The sequence below is a fragment of the Scomber scombrus genome, chromosome 3 (genome assembly GCF_963691925.1).
Source record: "Scomber scombrus chromosome 3, fScoSco1.1, whole genome shotgun sequence".
Lineage (NCBI taxonomy): Eukaryota > Metazoa > Chordata > Actinopteri > Scombriformes > Scombridae > Scomber > Scomber scombrus.
Window position 1 is genome coordinate 12596758 of NC_084972.1, and position 19209 is coordinate 12615966.

The 19209-nt window shown below is 39.0% G+C and overlaps 1 protein-coding gene across 2 annotated transcripts in view; it reads right to left on the reverse strand.

Moving 5' to 3' along the window:
- Window positions 1-259: 259 nt before the first annotated feature.
- Window positions 260-19209, reverse strand: part of LOC133978205 (MICOS complex subunit mic25a-like) — a 49413-nt gene continuing 30463 nt past the window's right edge. For both annotated transcript variants that reach the window (XM_062416587.1, XM_062416588.1), the window contains 2 exons: window positions 13988-14120; window positions 260-581 (listed from right to left, as the gene is read on the reverse strand). In XM_062416587.1, the coding sequence (XP_062272571.1) occupies window positions 558-581; window positions 13988-14120 (157 nt within the window). In that variant the 3' untranslated portion in view covers window positions 260-557. The remainder of the gene's footprint in view (window positions 582-13987; window positions 14121-19209) is intronic.

Here is a 19209-nt window from a genome sequence, read left to right on the forward strand (position 1 = left end):
ACACACACACATATTAATACAAGCTCACTTCACTCTTCATCTGTCCTCCACTTCATTTATCCCTCATTTCCTTCACTCGCCTTTCCCTTGCTCTTAATGAAACCATGATCACGGCATACAATCAAGCCCCTGGGCCTGTGCAGTATTGTAAGAAGGGTGCACCCCATTTTCAGTAGTGGAAGCATTATTGGTGTGCCGTGACAAGAAAGCACCACCATATAAGACGCACACACAAGACACAAAGACACACAACCTGCAGTCTCATCACCACCGGATCACCGGGATTTATTTCAGCGACGGCAGGGGTGTGCCTGTGCAACTTGACAATAAATCAACACATCATACACTCTGGAGTGACAAGTCAAGATAATACACTCAAAAACCAAGAAGGATGGTGAGTGGAAAAGAGAGGGGGAGGGGTGTTGTTCAGTGATGGTGGTTAAATAAATGGATGGGTGGACAGTAGAAGGACAGAGGGAGGCAAGAAATGGACGGATTCAACATGCTCGCTCTCCTCCTTCACTTCTTCCCTTCCGGTTCCTCTTTCTTTGGGTTCCTCAGCCGTGATTCGTCAGTGCACTCTGAAAAAGAGGGAGAGACACAAGAGGGGGGGGGGGGACAAAAAGAAAAGAGCACGTCAAATCAAAAATATACATTACTAGAACTCAAGGGGAAACTTGCAAAAAATCTGGATGCATCGTGGGAAATCTGGTGACAGAAAAACACAACAGCCACAAAGTGATGTTGCAAATTACCAAACAATGCAAAGCAAATATCAATTCTAGATATCTAGATTTCACAGTGGGAGCTGAGCCGATCTCTTATTTTCACAAACACAACTTAGACCTTTAACAACACAGCACACAGAGTATTTTCTTCCATATGTACAGTAAAACAAATATTTCGCTGCCAGCTAGCAACTCAGGACACACTGGTATTCACACATGGTGTTCTTTTTCAGGCTACATTCAATACTGTCTTTTATTAACTGTATAGCTGGCTGTCTAGCTACATCATTATCTGTATATAAATTCTTGAATTATGTGCATTTGATTAAGTATTGTGGCTTACTATAATTTAAGTGAAAAGTGATTGTTTAATATCTGTTTATTACTGTTGATTATTAAATTACAATCATGTGACTGACTTTCAACACATGCTTAGTCTAAAAAAAGAAGAACATAGAAAGGAAGGAACAATCTGATTTAAGCTAAGTTTATTTCTGGTATTTAGGAAAAGTATCACAAAAACATGTTCAGTTTGTACAAAAGTACTGAGTAGATACTTCCAGGCAAACTTCAGCGTCTCTCTCCAACTACAGAGGCTGATTCTCACTAACCTGGCTCATTTGTGAGGCACTTATTAAAGAAAAGAAATCAATCTGATTTGAAATGAGTAGTGCAAGACTCTCATTTGATCAACTAATCGATCAACATCCACTGTCCCTAAGTGTAAGAAAACCTGCGTGATGGATGCACCCTGACGCACACAAAGGAGCTTGTAGCGTGTTGGGAGTGTTGACTGTGGCTCTTGTTATAGAAAGTCTGACCTCAGTCCTGGAAGAGTTTGGCCTGCAGCTATTACAGCTGGTGTTTAACTGCATGTGGCAACACACAAAAAAAAGACAAACACTAAGGGGCAGGACACACACACACACACACACACACACACACACACACACACACACACACACACACACACACACACACACACACACACACACACACACACACACGTTCAAATTCTAATTCAGGGATTCTGCACGGATGGTCTGTAATGGTTTATCGGAACAATAGACCTACACTTAAGATATTTTGGGCACACTCATAACATGACCTTTTTTGTAGATTACAACTGACTCTTCAAAAAAAACTCCTCTGAGAAAAAAACCCCTAAACCTTTGAGCAAGGCAGCTCCTCTGCAGACAACACAGCATGCATGTTATTTCAGTGCTTTTCAGTGTCTTGCTTGTATTCTATTCCTTCAATCTACCTTGAAAATTCAAGATTGTATAACTGCCTTTGCTTGCATATTGGGTGCCTGCACTGTTACCATAGCACTTATACTAAAGAGACAGCGACAGAGGAGGAGGAGTACTCTTGATGGAAATCACAGTACAGATGTACAGAGGTAGAAAGGTTGTACTTGTGAAGGATGAAGGAAAGGAAGAAATAGCCTCATATAATTCATCAGTCCACACAAAATATGAAAGGACTGTGGAGTGCGGGAACTGTGTAGGAGTTCTGTATTTGTGGTTTATTGGATTTTAAACATTTGTATGTGTACCTTCACTGCTTCCTTGCCTGTCTTGTTTAATCTGCTGCAAATCAATTACCTCTAAAAAGTAAAAACCAAACTGAACTTGGGAGTTTGCAAAGACGTTAAAATACAACAGTTAAAAACAGTAAAATGGTGTATCATCAGTATTCCTCTCTGACACATGACTTGAAATGTTAAAAGTGCGGCAAAAAAAAGAGAGAAGCAGGCTATAAACTGTGACATCAGGCAGTAGTTTGTTTTGATGTGTAACTTGGTTTTTAGTCATTCATTTTAGAAATTCATGTCAAAGCAGAAAAATATTTTCAATTGTACAGCTGTGTCATAAGGATCATTCCCACTCCATCATAATTATATTAGCATGATTTTGAAACAAAAATCTCAACAGATTAAAACAGTGATAAAAATAGCTTCTACAGAGAAATCGTGCAAATGAAACAAAACACTTCAAAACACTTTTGAAGGGATACTGGAATACTTTCACAGTATAATTTCAAAGTACAATTAAACACGATTATTAAGGATTCTTTGTGTCATTTGAAGCAGTGTATGAAACACTCAAAGCTGATTCTATTTTAGAGAGCACTACTATAGGGTACGACTAGACACTTCCTGTGTCAATACACATACACAAGGAGACACGAGGCAACCGTGGGGTTAGTGAAGCATTAGCTTATGGCTGCTGGGTGGGCTAGTTGGCATGCTAACTACCTTGTAGCTCTGCTGGCAGGCAGATATGCTGGTGGGCAGGTTAGCTGTTCACTTGCCAAGTGCATCCGAGGGCATCACAGCCTGCGCCATTGAATTGGAGATGAGCGGCAAATGTGAAAAGGGGAATTAGCTTTACTGTTCCACTCACGTTCTGAGATATAAAGGGGGAGAGTGCGTGTCTGCATATTATTATTATACACTATTTGTTGCTCCAATTGGGTGTGCATGTAACGTGTGTGTGTTTGTATGTGTGTGCATTTGTGAGTGTGTGGCATCAGGGTGTGTTGGTGTTGCCGTGCTCATATACAGCTTTGTGATGGGGCATTATGCCTCATGCATAGTGTATGAAGTAGTTCCTGAATTTCAAACTGACCCCTAGCACCTCCCAAAGTACACACAGTTCAATTTGGTGCCCCAGGACCGCATTTGGACTGTCGCCATCCACACTTGGATAATTTAAAGACAGGAAAAGCTTTTTATGCACGACACCTTGGGCAGGGAGGGCAGCCAAATGTTTTAGCTCAAGGTCTGCATTGAATTTAAGACTACACTCAGTTACCACTTTATTAGGTACACCCAGCTACAACTAATACAACCCTGCAATAAACCTTTCCTTCATGGATTTTTATAATGTTCAGTTTTTGTTTAAACTGTTTTAAAGTGGCACTGATTCAACTTTATGGTCATTTTGGAAGCTGACATTTGTGGTATTGTTTAATCGTATTCCTGTTATACTGAGAGGTGTTAATATTAGTCCACCCCATTCATATGAGCTGGATGCTGTACATAGAAGTCTATGGATCAAAATCCAGCAAAGCACAGTTCAGTGAGTTTGTGAACTGGATAGTGATCTTTAATGAACATATTAATCTAATTATGCATTGTTTCTGTGTATGTAACACTATTGGACTATTTGTGGCACTATGATATTACATTTAGTCATTTAGTTTTCTGGTCCTAATGTAAAAAAATGAAAATGATGTGATTTGTTGTTGTGTCATTTTTTTATGCTTACTCAATCAGTTCACATTAGTTTGAACTCATTCTTAGACTTGTTGGTGAAAAAGTGCAAAAGTAAAACGAACAACTTCACTTCATTATCACTGACTCTTACAGAGATGGAAAAAAAAGTCTTGAGATCAGATTTAATACACACAAAAACAGAGATTCACAGACACAAATACACATTGCACACAGACACATACAGACAAACACTTGTTTTCCTCCACCTGGCAGTTTCCATCCAATTAGTGAGTAGCGTGAGGAGAAGATAGATTGTTGTGTTCGTTGGCTAGGAGTCAACTTTGAACGGCAGCAGTGTAAAAGCAACAGTGTATACACGCTGGGTATGTTCACACTTCCACAGTCATAAGGTAATGGGCAACATACAGACAGCTGAACCACATGGAAACACACATCTGCCCATGAGACTAACTCACATACACACATGCGCACAAACACACTTGACTTGCTCACTTGGCTTTTCTCTGTGAAAAACAAAAATAATAGACAAGTAGAAAATCAATAACTGTCTTCTCTGCTCAGCGCTAACAGCACTCAGTTCTCTCCCTCTCTCTGGAGGGACGGAGACAGTTGCCAGGCAAGACTGTCAATCAGACACTCTTAGGGTGGCTGTAGCTCTGCTTGCCTTATAAACACACAGACATTCACTGATTACGCAGTCAGTAAGACAGCCAGACAGTCAATTAGTCAGTCAGTTGAAAAAGCCCTTTTAGTCTTCAGTAGGTTGGTCACATGTGCAGGTGCATCTAAACTCTTCAGTCTGTTTGGGTGTTGGATGGTCGCTTGGGTGCATTGACTTACCCAACCATTTACACCAATTATTCATTTAGTCTGACAGTTGTTTAGGTACTCCGTTGAATAAAAGCATTCAATTGCTAAGTCTGCAAATCATCAGCCAAGTTGAAAATAGAGTGATTATTAATTTATTCAATACAGTCACTAAAGTAAATTAATGAACAGTCAGTTGTTAAGTGAGATGGATGTGAAGACCTCTTTGTTTTCATTTTTTTGGAGTGAGAAGACAATCCACAGAGCAGAATTTTCCAGATATGTGGGAGTAACCAGAAAATATAAATGTTCAATTTTGCTACCTTGATTTTAATGGAGTATACATCTTTACTGGACTTAAATATCCCCTCCAGATAGGCAGGACATAATATATTAAGCATTCAACATTAAAATTTTGCTCACTCAGAAATATATTTAATTTTCAAACTAATGGGAAAGACTTAAAAGTATGTCTACACCGTGCATGATGTGAATATGGACTAGTATTTCAAACTCCAACTTCATTTTAACATTAAATGTGAACCATCTGGGCAACCAAGCATCCCAATGCGTATTCTAAATCATTATTTAAAAAACAAAAAATATTTTCAGTGATTTCAACATTCTTTTCAATGTCAAATCATTGCCATGTTATAGTTCTTGCCTACGAAAGTTTGTCATGATTTTAACTGACATATTTAGCACCACTGCATATAAATATAAAATTGTCTTACACCAACCCCTCAATCCCCCAACCCCAAAGAAACGTATAATTTTAAATCATAAAGAAATGCATAAAGATCAATTGAACCCATGTAAGTGGGAATGAGCACCACACCTAAAAAAATGATGATGAAAATGATAATGACCATTCCAACGAGACCCGCAAGAGTAAATGAACACCTCAGTTTTCCCCTGGCAACTTCCTTTGTCACAATTTTCCCAGACACCATATCTGTACCCAAATGAAGCGAGACACATGGCAGTTCAAATCTGGCAGGAGGGAATCGATCACATGTTACAGAGATGGCAGTCAGTGGAGTGTAGCAGCATGGATGAGATGTTTAACTGGATGCTGATGGAGTGTCATATAGATTTGAGAGAGAAATTGTTGGAGGATGGGGGTGGGTGTGGACGGCGGATAATCTTTATATGGTCTGTGCCTTTATAGGGTGGTCGCCTTGGAGATGATGGATGTGAAGGAGAGGTGGGAAGGAAGGAGGGAATGAGACAGACATAAATAGACAGAAATACCTGAGCTAGAGTGCGTGTGTGACATATGTATGATTATATGATATTCACACACACGTCAATATTTTATTTTCATGTGTGCTATGAAATTAACATGAAAATAAAATCTATGAAGACGGTAATTTAAATAATAATAGTGATTTATAGGATGAAAACGGCAGAGAAAAAATGTATACTTTATGTTATTAGTGGTCGAATTTGACAGCGAGTAGCAATCACACAAAAGCTATAATCAGTGTAGGCGGTCTTCTAGTATTCTATAAAGGAGATATTAATAATTACATTGTCTGGATCTTTGTATGTGTCTGGTCATATGTGTGCGTGTCTAAAAGTAATGTTTGTGTGTGTGCTGCAGGACCAGATTGCTGCTGAAAAGAGGGGCTCTGTTATCAGATTAGAGTTAGCAGGCAGGCCAAGGCTCACAGTGGGTCTCACAACCTGCTACTACTGATAGCTATACACACACTCACATAGAGATAATTCTTTTTTATTTCCTCTGTTATAAAAACCCAAAATCAGACACTTTTTTGTCTTAGTGTCTTTTTTCTCTCTCCAACAAAACTGACTGACAGCACCGGCTCCTCTCCTCGTTCTTTCTCCTTCAATACTTTGTCATTGCTTCATCCTTCCCGCTGACAGGACCTCTTCTCTTCTCTTTATTCATCTGCTCTACATTCCCTCCATCATCCACTCGTTTCTACTGTATCTCCCTCTTACATTTTTCTATTAACCCTTCCTCGGTGACAGGCGCTACTAAGCCTTCTCCCCCATTTTTCTGCCTTTCATCAGTCTCCATCCATTTTCCCATTGACCGGCATCCTCTACTCTCCTCTACTACTCTTTCAGATCTGCTATAAAGACTCTCTCGCTTTTTTCTTCTCTTTTTTTTACTGGAAATGGCACAATTCCTCCTTTTCCTATCAATGAAATTCTTCACCAGGACAAGCTGAACAGGTTTGAATGAGATGTCGTGATTATTTGTAGCCGGGATGTACTGTGGCTGTAAGATGGGGGAAATAGTGGAGTGAATTAGTTGGCCATTACTAAAGCCGTTCAGTACCTTTTTTATGGGCAGTGTAGGTCTAAACATTTTGTTAGGACTGAATGTTGTCTGAGATGTGCTTAAGATGCTGCTGGCACCACTTTTAGAAAGGGATGGCTCTCTGGAAATATGTTTGTGAATTAGTTTGTGGTTAAAAACGGCTGGGGAGGAAAATGTCAACTGAAATGTTTTGAAAAAGTGGGGGAATTGCTCTATACAGATATACAAGATGCACAGCTACTGACATACATACTTACACGCAGATGCTTACATGCACAGATATCACACACACACACACACACACACACACACACACACACACACACACACACACACACACACACACACACACACACACACACACACACACACACACACACACACACACACACACACACACACACACACAACGACTGATGGAGGTGACATTAAGAGAAGAAACCACAGCACTTAAACGTGACAGGATCAATTTGCAAACCCACACACTCCAACCACCTGGCTATTTTCTATCACACATGCAAATTCATTATTTTCTATAAAAGAAAAACCTTTTCTCATTTTTCTTTACTTTGTCCTCTGTAACCACAGCTGTAAGAGCTTTAAAAGGAGATGAGAAGATGGGATGACAGACACATTTGGTCCTCCACTCAGCGTTTGGACCACCATTGAGGCATAATGCATTTCCTATCTCTAAACTCTAATGCTGACCATCATTACTGCAATCTATCATAAAATGTGTAATATGACAATTTTACCATTTCTGTTTAGATACTATCAGCCCTGCCAATACCGTCAACACCCTACAAGTATATTTCTTACTGTTTGGAAACGCTGGTGCCAATTTTAAACTGTAACTGCACTGTTGCAGAGCACAGATTTCTGATTGGTTTAAAAAAAAAAGAAACAGCATACGTCTTTGCAAAAATCCACTTGTTCCACGCTCTTTTTGTTAGAGCAATGCTCCATATATTCAGTAATCAAGGCAGAAACAGAGTGGCACTTAACCAAGCATCTCAAAGGCTAGTACATGCTCACACACTCACACATCAGGGTGGAAAAATACAGCGTTCAGGAGACCGGCGAGTTGAAGGAGGTTAGATATGTGCTGTAAAGTGGCAACTGTTGCTCCAATGCTGATGGTTTTAAAAGGCATAGCAATAGCATTAGCATTCTGCAAATGGTTGACGCTAGCGCCTTGTGGAGTGTTGTGGAGGAGGAAGTTGGGGTACTTAAAGTAGTAAGTGGTGGTTTAAAAAATGTTTGTTCTTGGATGTGACTTTGAGGATGGCTGTGTTTTTTTGTTTCACTGAGAAGGAAAGAGAAAGAGAGAGGAAATGATAAGAGGTAAAGGGTGAGTTCGTAAACTATTCTCATGAGCTTGCACTCACACAAACACACATACACAAGCGCACAAAAACACACAATATATAAACTTCCAATGAAAATGACCACACAGTGACAATATATAAGATACCATCTAACGACACACCAAATAGAGACAAACCCCACAAAGCTTTGGTGGACTGACATTTATCCTGCATCCATTCAACTCACCACACACACACACACACACACATATATGAAAACTTAAGGTCCCATATGCATGACAATGGTCCAACTAGAGACATTGACAGAAGAGGGGCAGGGAAGTGATAGCAGAGAAGAGGTGCAAGGCCATATCCTGAAGCAGCTATCTTTAAGGCAGAGGGCAGAATGTGTGAAAAATGTGTGTGCGCATGCATGAATCATAAAACATAAAAGAACTTTTGAATGACACATAAGGAAGGCTGTACCACTGTAGATAGTGAGTTGGGTGAACTTCAAGCGGGAGACAGAAAAAGTGAGATAGATACTCTAGTGATGTTCAGATCAAGACACTAGCAGAAAAAAGACAGATAAGCAGACACTTAGTTTCATTGGCAGATTGATTGACAAACATAGACAGGCTGACGGTAACAGATATATACAGCAAAGTCTACATGAATTAACTCTACAAAGTCACACAAGTCAGTGGTAGCTAGGCAGAATGCAGAACTGACCCCAGACTGGACCTGCTGCAGTGGTTCATGCATTGCTGTGTACATAGGGTGTACTTATCTTAAAGGACAGGTCCACAATATTTCAAATCTCTTTTAAAACAACTATCAGGTGCCCATATGAACACTGAATGAGGTTTTTCTTGATGTAAGCATAAGTCCTGTTCATATAGACTATTAAAAGATCTCCCCTAAAATGCACTTGCAATATAAGTAATGGGGGCCAAAATCCACAGTATCCACATGGTCATTTTGTACAAATATGCATTTAAATGTTTATTTTGTATGAGTCACAGAAAGCGGATATCTGCCACATTTACAGTCTGTTTAACATCAAATTCCCTTTTTGTGTGTTTCCTCCGACAGTGTTTCCCTGTTGAGCTGTGGTGGAAGTATATTGACAAAAACAGGGACTTTGGCACTAAAAAGACTATAATGTTGAAAGATATCTACTTGATTTGACTAATCTGGACACCTATATTACCATATTACTTTTAGGTAAACTTTAAAATGCATTTTTGCACAGAATGAGGCTTGTGAATTTTGGCTTGCATCTCATAGATTGTAAGTGAATTATGAAGGGATATTCTAATGGTCAGTATGAACAAGAGGAATGATTACGGCTAGAAAACAATTTAACTGTTCTTTTGAGAACTATTGTTGTAAGACAGACTTGAAAAATTGGGAACACATCCTTAAAAACAATGGACTGAATATGACTAGAGAGAACAGAAAATACTGGAAAAATATGACCGATGCAAAAAAGATGATGTTTGAAAGGCATCAGAGAGAAACAATAGAGGGAAGCATAACTATATTTAAGAATAGGGTGAACCATAAAGTATCAACTTCAGACAAAGAATAATATTGGGAAAAAAACACAGTATTCTTTCTTTAATCACAGGGAAGAATGTGTCTGCTTTAGAAAATCCTTACAGGCACATACAGATAACACATGAATAGAGCCTTTAAGCTGTCGGGAGGTTTTCACCAGGCTAAAAGCTTTGCTGTCTGTTGAGTAGTCATGTTATTGTTGCACAAAGCTGAAAAATTACTGCATCCAATTGTATGTCTTTTCTAACTGACTAGCTTTTTCATCTGCACATGAACAGCCAGTTTATTCTGCTTTTTAGTTTACACTGACCTCTAACCCTCTGTAGAGTGCATCTCAAAAATATTTTGGTGTGTTATTGCTGCCCTTCAATTACACTTACAAAGTTAAGAAGGGCATGTATGTCAGCTCTGTGTTTATATAATGGGATTTTAAAAGTTTCGGTCTTAAATGAGATATCCTTTGTTGTTAAGTTGTTTAAAGTTGTTGTTCTGGTGACACAATCATTCGTTTTTCAGATATTTTCATCAACATCTTCCAAAATATGTGGCATTTTCCAAAGATATTTTTGTACTGTCACTGAAGTCGATATTCATATTAAAGATGAGTTGAAGTCGGGTGTGTGTAATTACCTACTCCACAAAAATGATCAAATCTTCTGTTCCACTTTTAGAACAAGCACACAGGCTCTTTGTTCAGCGAAGGTAAAACCACCATTATTAACAGTCTAACAAAATGTTTCCTCCAGGGTCTGCAGAACATTATATTTCATAATGAAATATGATCCAGTGCTCTCTCTCTCTCTCCGACTAAATCTGCAGTGCATATTGCTCCCTGTTGACCTCTAACCACCTGCAGCAATGCTGAAACTTTTCCTAGTTAAACTCTCATCCAAGTGTGCTGCACTGCCAAGCTGCTGGCTCTGTCAGATCCATTTATAGACTGGACAGCTGCTTGTGTGTCCAGTGGGGTCTTGGGACTGCCCACTCATTCCTTTTCATTAAGTCTGACGGATAGGGAGCCTCAGGTGGGAGCTCTCCTCGTCTCCCCACTTTTTTTTGACCCGTAGTTGCAGTCATGTGGGTATTATTCTAAGGTGCTACTTGAGCATATACACTTGAACCTTGCATTACCAACTATTCCATAAAAACAAAGAAAGTCATGAATCTGAAAGAAGTGACTGTTTTATGGATGGTAGCCTTGAGATGCTAATTTATCACTTTAATGATATAATAGTTATTTTCTTGTATATCACTCCGTTTTCTAGTGCAGGTGTTACATTCTTTAAGAGGCAGAGTAGATTTCAGACTACAATAACTGACAAGATTTTCTTTTTGTCTCTATCTTGTTTTTCTGTGTGGTTTCTCACTTCCTGCAACTTCCACTAGTACCATCTGCCTACTCTTGTTGCTCCATACATGACCCTGTCCAATCCATGCCGCAGGTGGGAGGAGAACATAGTATCATGTGGATGTAAATAATTATAGCAGCAAGAAGTTTTAAAATAAAGCCTGACAGAATCTGTGGGAGATTTTTCAGCTTTGAAACTACAGCTCAACGTTAGGTCTAGGCCTCCTAAAAGGGCCTTTCTAGGACTTTGTGTGTGATTGTGTGAGCATCGAAGCATCTTTGAATGAACATGAGGAGGGGATGGCACATGACATGTTAGCCAAACCTACCTAAGAGCTGATAGAGCTCCATGGCCAGCAGTGCAGATCTGAGCTAATGCTCTGGCTAATGCGACAAAGTGTGCTGTGACAGGCAGTGAAACAGGCTTTAATATGAGAGGAGGGATGCATGGAGCATGGGAACTGGGAAAGAGAAGATGGATAAAGAGTGACAGCAGCAGGAAAGATTCAACGATGAGCAGATAACACACAAGATGGGTAGAGAAGAGAGAAAGAAACGAGTGGTTATATTGGATGGAGGTAGTTTTATATGTATGAGGCCTTTTACATTTACACATTTATATCTGAAGTCTGGGAACATTTATGTGCCTATTTAAATCTAAGCTTGGGATACAGCACTCTTCAGAAGTCTTAAAGGTCAACCTGGAAATCCAACCATTTTGAAAAGAGAAGGGCAGGTCACTCTTGAAAAGCGAGATTTCATCACTGTTAGATTATCCCAATATAGAAAGGTTAGACAGAAAAGATTTCACTGATAAAATGCTTCTGATCACGTTTTTCTTTACAGCCATTTGAAATTTTAAAAAGCCACAACTGTTTGAAATATAGGAATTTCACATAGAAAAACTATTTTCAAACATATAAATATAGGTTAGAGCTATTTCATGGTGTGGCCTGCCATATCAGACACAGAACAGTAATTCCTATCCTCCCTTTAAAGTCAACCAGAGTGCACAGTAATGTTTGGGCTCCAGACTACTTTCTGTAAAGGAGTGGATCTCATTCATCCACATCAGTCAAATCCATTTTCTTCCAACTGGGTAAAATTTAAGAACTTGTCATTTGTCTTCTTCAGAGGAGAGACTTAAACTGGTTTTCAGTCCTAATGCCTACAACACTTTCACTCACAGAGGGATGGGTGGCATGTTGACACGTTTTCTTGAATGAATAATTCTTTTTTTGGTCTATGAAATGCCAGAAAGTGGTGAAACTTGTCAATCACTGTTCCCCAAAGCTCAATATTGTCATTAAAAGTCTTCTTTTGTCCCGACCAACAGTTCACAACCCAAAGATGTTCAGTGTACTATCACAGAAGGAATGAAATAACAAAATATTCACATTTGAAAAGCTGGAATCAGAGAATTTGGAATCTTTTTTTTCTAAAAAGACAACTCTAAACAAGTAATTAACTATCAAAGTAGTTGACAATTAATTTAATAGTTGGGATCTAATTGTTGCAGCTCTACATTTGATACAGACTGACTTTCTTTTACATTCATTGCCCTTTTACTCACTTGCTCTCATCAGTGTTTACTCCTTCCATTTCTTTCTCTGCCTCTCATTCACATTCACTCTGTCAAGGATATGACTGATTGAATTAAACAAGCGCCTCATGCTGCACAAAGAAGAGAAAAACAACTTGCATGTATTCTGCACTACTGTCTATTCATTAAAACATAAACACTCACAATCTGAACTTAAACAACACATGCTCACAAAACAAAAACAATTTCATGTACAGTACAAGCATATATGCATAGCCTTATTCCCAAAGAGCACCATCCCACTGGCAAATGGATCTTTTGAACCAGTTAAAAAAGACTTGCTAAAATTGCTTTTATTGTGAGCCTTTGCCTTGCTTTTATCGGCCGTTTAAACTGCCAAATTCACCAATTGTTGTTTTGTGCCTTTTATCTACTCTGGAGCCATATCAGTGCGTTTTGTCACGATAATAATGTGCAAATTGCCCCATTCATTATTGTTTTTTGATGGAGAAATTGGGTAAAATAAGCATTTTGTAGATAAGCGTAGAGTATGAACACTATTTGCAAAAGCATCAGCAGAAAGCAGAATGCATTTCAAAGCCTTGAATGCCAAAACTGATTTTAATACACTAATGACAGTGTAATCTTCCTATCAAAAAGTTCCAAAACACAGTGCACTGCTGGTGACTTATAAATCCGCTCAATAAGCATGTCCCATTGATTTAACTTCCTATTTGAAGTGTCAAGTATCCAACACGCAGATTACAATCGTCAGAAGTTAACTGATTTGGTACAAAGATTGAAACTATTCTTTGTCTCTTTACCTTTTTGTTCCTCTGTCAGTGTCGCTGTCAAGCTCTTCCAGGTCTAACTAATTAACTCCTATCCCCCTGTGTTCTTTAAAAAACAGACTGAAAGAGAATTTAAGAGATATCTTTATAGGGAAATGAAGCTACTCTATGTGCATTGGCCACATGTGTTTCTCAGGGGGAAAGAGAAAGGAGTGATCATGCCAAATAAGTAAAAAAACTAAACAAACAAGAAAAGTAGGAAATGAATTGTTAACTGTCGCATACATATTATAACAAATTATTACACCCACAAAAACAAGTAATTTTCATCTTACCACATACACATGTGAAATCCTCGCCTACCTTGGCTTGCTGGACACAGTTCATGTACTGTTGGGCCAGCCTGGAGCAGTGCAGGGTCTGCTGTGGATTTTCTCTGTAGCACTGGAGCACCTTGGCCTGCAGTTCAGTGCACACAGACGCAGTCTGCCGGGGCCTACACAGACAGAAACAGAGGGCAGACACGAGGGTTAGTGTGATTACAGCAGAGTACTGAGAACTGGGAATGTCTTCTGTCCTGTGCTGAAAACTCTCAGCTACAATCTCCATGTTATACATTTTTGACAGTTCATTGGATTGTGCATTCAACAGAGCCTAGAAGTGTGTTTAGAAACCTGAAACAGGTTCGCTTTTTACCAGGTTTGACTGCCGGTGGTTCTGCATGAATTATTCAGTGTTGAAAACTTATTTTTTATTACTGATTACTTAGAAATTTTTCACTGTTCATTTACTGTGCAATATTGATCCTTATACTTGATTTTATAGAATACAGGTACACAAAATGAAGGTAATTTACTATTATTTGTATATTATGTTTTGCATTCCTAAAGAATTTCTCTGAGCAGCATGTTAGTCAAAAGGTAAAACTCAGATTGTTAAATGTTTAGACAAAGCACTATAAATCTGTAAAATATGACTACCATGTTGTATTCTCAAGATAAGATTAGCTCAAGTGCAACTGTAATAACATCAGTAGAAATATTCAGTTTCATTCTCAGTCACTGATGGAAAGATACAATGCCAGTGTTATTTCCAGACAATGTATCAAATAATCACACAGCTAGTAACTACCAAAATAATCATTAGTTTCAAAAGTGACAGCTAAATAGAATTTTCATTACAACAGAGGTTTGTAAAGCTGTCTGCATTAAAACAAGACATAACTAGAGTAAACATTACTTGAAGTTGAAACTGTAGAAACAGCAGACTTAAAGAGAGGCAAAGATAAGTTTCAAAAGCTTCACGGTGCAGCCTGTAGAGAGAGAGATGAATTATGCATTGACAAAGCAGCTTAGGAGTCAAACTTTCTTACACACAGATACAGTACAGGTGTGTAGACAAAAGCACACACACACACACACACACACACACACACACACACACACACACACACACACACACACACACACACACACACACACACACACACACACACACACACACACACACACACACACACACACAGCTGCCCCCATGCCATCCCTCAAAGCAATTACAGAATCATGCATCCTTCACATATGAATGAGCTCAGTAGTCCCTGCCTTCACTGACAAATACACACAATACATTTTGTGTGCACGTGTGTGAATTGTGCTTTTTAAAAGCACTTTTTGTGTGTGTGTGTGTGTGTGTGTGTCTGTGAGATAAACTATACGCACAGAAGAAATTTCTCTGCACTAGTATGTGTATTGTGTGGTGTGCGTGTGCTTGCATGTGCAGCGGAGGGTAGAGCGACAGGATTAAATAAATCATTGGTGGTGAGAATATTCATGAAAAGAGAAATGAATACAACCTGGGCGAGAGGAGAGAGAGAGAGAGAGAGAGAGAGAGAGAGAGAGAGAGAGAGAGAGAGAGAGAGAGAGAGAAAGAGAGAGACACAGAGAGAGAGCCAGAGAACTTGACAGTGACGTATTAAGTGACAAATAACCCTTGCAGCTTGCACAGACAAACAGTAACCCATGGCAACTGTCACGTTTTTATCTCTGCCACATTGTATGGTGCCATGCCAATGACTGGTCAGGATGCCAGTTGAATGTTACTACTCTTTACTTAAGGTTTGACAGTCATTCAGTAGGAAGACTGATAAAGTGCTATCAGGGTCTATACAATTCAGTAGTTGCTGTTAATAAGAGTGGACAAGAGTTTCAATTATGCTGAAGCCAGCTTAATACACTGAGGTGTTGGCCTGAGTTATTATTACAACACTTAATAGCCTTAAAGTACATGATATAGGATTTGGGGCTGAATGGCTCTTTACATTACATCCATATGAAGGGATTTGCAGCTCTTGAAAACAGAGAATTTCTATAGACTGACAGTGAAGACAGTGTTGTTGTGTTAGTTTAAAATCTGTTGTGAATCACATGATTCAAATTATACCACTGGTTGATGTTTGACTTTGCAGTGTGACAGCTGGTTGGCATTCTGAATTACTCCCTAAAAGTAGGAGATAACAGCAACAATAGCCCAAAGGTATTAATCCAAGCTCAAGTAAAAAAAAAAAAAAAACTAATTCTTTTCTCTATTCAACAAGAGAAACTTTCTGATAGCAGGAGTGTTTTAATAATGGAATCTGAAGCAGAAAATTGCCTCTGCTAATCTTCACCAACTGCCTCGTTTGACTGAAATTAAAGGTGAGCTCTTATTAGAAAAACATTAGCCACCCCAGCTAGTTTGATAGCTAACTTTCGCAGCAAAAAGAAGCAAAACAACACTCCAATTGCTTTCTGCCTGTGACGTTTTGCATAAATATGTGCAGAGTTGGGGGGATGGGGGTGGAGAGAGATTAGGCTCAAATCGTTAAAGTTTCTCATTACTTTTTGTCTCACCTTGGCAGCGTGTGGTTTTTATGAAGAGAGCTCAAGTTCTGCACCGCTGCAAAGCGTGACATTGGGGAATAAAGCAATAAGAAGAAAAGGGAAAGACTGTAAGGGCATAGCATTTTATTATTCTCTCTGTCTAAGTTGGTTTTGTTTGTGTTGGTGTGTGTGTACATCTGTGCGTGTGGTGGGTGAACGGTTATTAATGTATGATGGCAAGGATTTGGGTTCTTTTAAAGCAGCAGCCATGGCATTGTGTTTTTGGTTTTTAATATTACGCTGAGTGGAGGAGAAGAGAAGAGAGGATCAAAGATGTCATGGCTGGGGTGAGATCAAAAGGAATGAAGGAGCATGCATCATGTATTGTTAGAAGCTTTGTAAAGCTTTTATGATACCGCCATAAGGATAACATTCACAACATCATATTTCACCTCACAGAAATATTACCTGCAGAATCACATAAAATCTGAACTAGATTTAGTTCATAAAGCCTGTGAAGGTCTGTCTGAAGACTGACATAACTCAGGAACTATGATTATCCTGGTAGTTATAATGATCACTAACCCTACCTTTGCTAAGTGATGCAGCAAACCTAAATCCTAAACTCTCATGTGACAATATGACAACATAAAACTTCACAAGTTTAATCTCAACTCCACAAAAACACAAAGTCTCTCTCAAATGGGATTAGCAATCAAAAACAACTACTAGCCATGGACTGAAGACAGACAGAACTCCGCCCGTATCTTCATACGCTGACAGCTGAAGTGCTGAACGGAGATAGGGATGTAGGAGAACAATTCGCACTCTGTTAGCCTGGCTGATTGATCCCCACCAAACTCACTTTGTGGGAATATAGGGAGAGAGATATGGGAGGGGATAAGGAGAGTGTTTCATTAAAACAGGTGACATGCGGGAACAAGATAAGGTGCACATGTGCATGTGTATTTGTGTGTGACATCTCATCTCTGATAACTTTTCAATCAGGAGAACTTGTGGTTGGACGACTCACTCGAGTTATGGGTGTTGTGGGGTGGGACATGCTCTTTGGAGCGTTGCACTGCTATCGCTTTCCATCAATAGCCTTTTTATCATCAACAATTTCAATTCCAGTTTTGTGTCATTTAATTTGTGAAGTTCTTTTCTTTAAACAACTTCACTTTTCTCCTGAAAATCAGTGTAGCTTTCAAATCCATGCAGCATGTGTGCACATACTTTTTGCACAATAATATACACTGTTACCACATTAATATAATTACTGTGGATCTCAAAGAGGATGGTGCATACATAAAACTTGCTGCATGTAACACAGCTTGGCAGAATGAGTGTTTGCTACTGCATTTCATATTAGAGGTCTTCACAGGTACAAAATACTGAGCCCAATTGGAAACTAACCTATGGAAAACCAAGCAGATGTACATAAAATAATCTTCAAATAAACACCAGGTACCCAGTCCCAGAGGGACCCGATCTTGTTTAAGAACAAAATTTTCTCTTGTGATGATCATGACATGCCATGTTTTCAGAGCCGATATGAAGTCTGCTTAAATCCAGTTGGGATTTACATATGGAGGTATGGATCCAAATCACTGGATTGGTATTAGGGCCGATACTGACCTTAATAAGCAGATTGGTTACTGTTAAGACATGACCAATTTGCAATTAAATAGTTACTTTGTCAATGTCATTATAAATTGTAAATATCCGTATTCATTCTATCAGTTAAAATCATTCAGCCACATCAGCGTTATCTCCCTAACCTCATAATATCTGACATAAAAATGATTCTAATGAGTTTGACACAATATGTTATACAGATTTAAGGTTTGGGAAAGAAAGAGCACTGGCATTGAATCAGGAATCATTACTGACTGATTCCTCCAAACTGATACATTTGTATTGGAAGAGAAAAAGTCAGTGCCTCCTTAGAATTTAAAGTATTGATGCACAGACCCAAGACCTGCAACAGTGCAACAGGACCCTATCTGAGACCATTTAAATGAATATAACTTGGACCAGACCTAACTCAGGCTGCAGATCTAGTCTCCACAATGGACCCTTGAAGACCTCCAGTTCCCAAACCAGTTGCAGCAAAATTGTGTATTTTTCCCATGATAGGACATAGACTAAACATGATTATAATTTACATAAACATAAAGGCAAGGGCCTGATAAAAATATGCTTTTTAATGCAGCAGTGAAAAATATAGTAGTGACCAGTGCTGCGGTGAATTTAGGCCTGTGGATGAATGCATGTAAACTGTTAGGAAGGACTTGTCTAACTCCTCACCAATCTAAAACAGCAATCCGACCTTCCTGTGATTGTAATCTTGCAAAGGAGTGTTTTTGTGAGTATGTGTTTTTTTAATATATACTACATTGAACTCCCGAGGCAGTCAAAGAGTCAGCATGTGTACAGTAAGTGACTGGAGCCCTATATCTTAATGGTAAATCTTTGTTGGACTACAGTGCACACAGGTCCTGTGTCTAGTAATGACTAGCTGTCTTCTACTTTGGCTGGCACAGAGATCCTTACAGTAAGCTTACCTGTCTCTGTCACTAATTGGACATGCTACACACACATACACACGAGAACAGACACATATACTGTTGGAAATAAAGTTGATATAACAAACCCACATGAAAGTAGGCTTGAAAGTACAAACTGTCAGCAGTTACTTCATGGTGAATCCTCATGCAGACATCC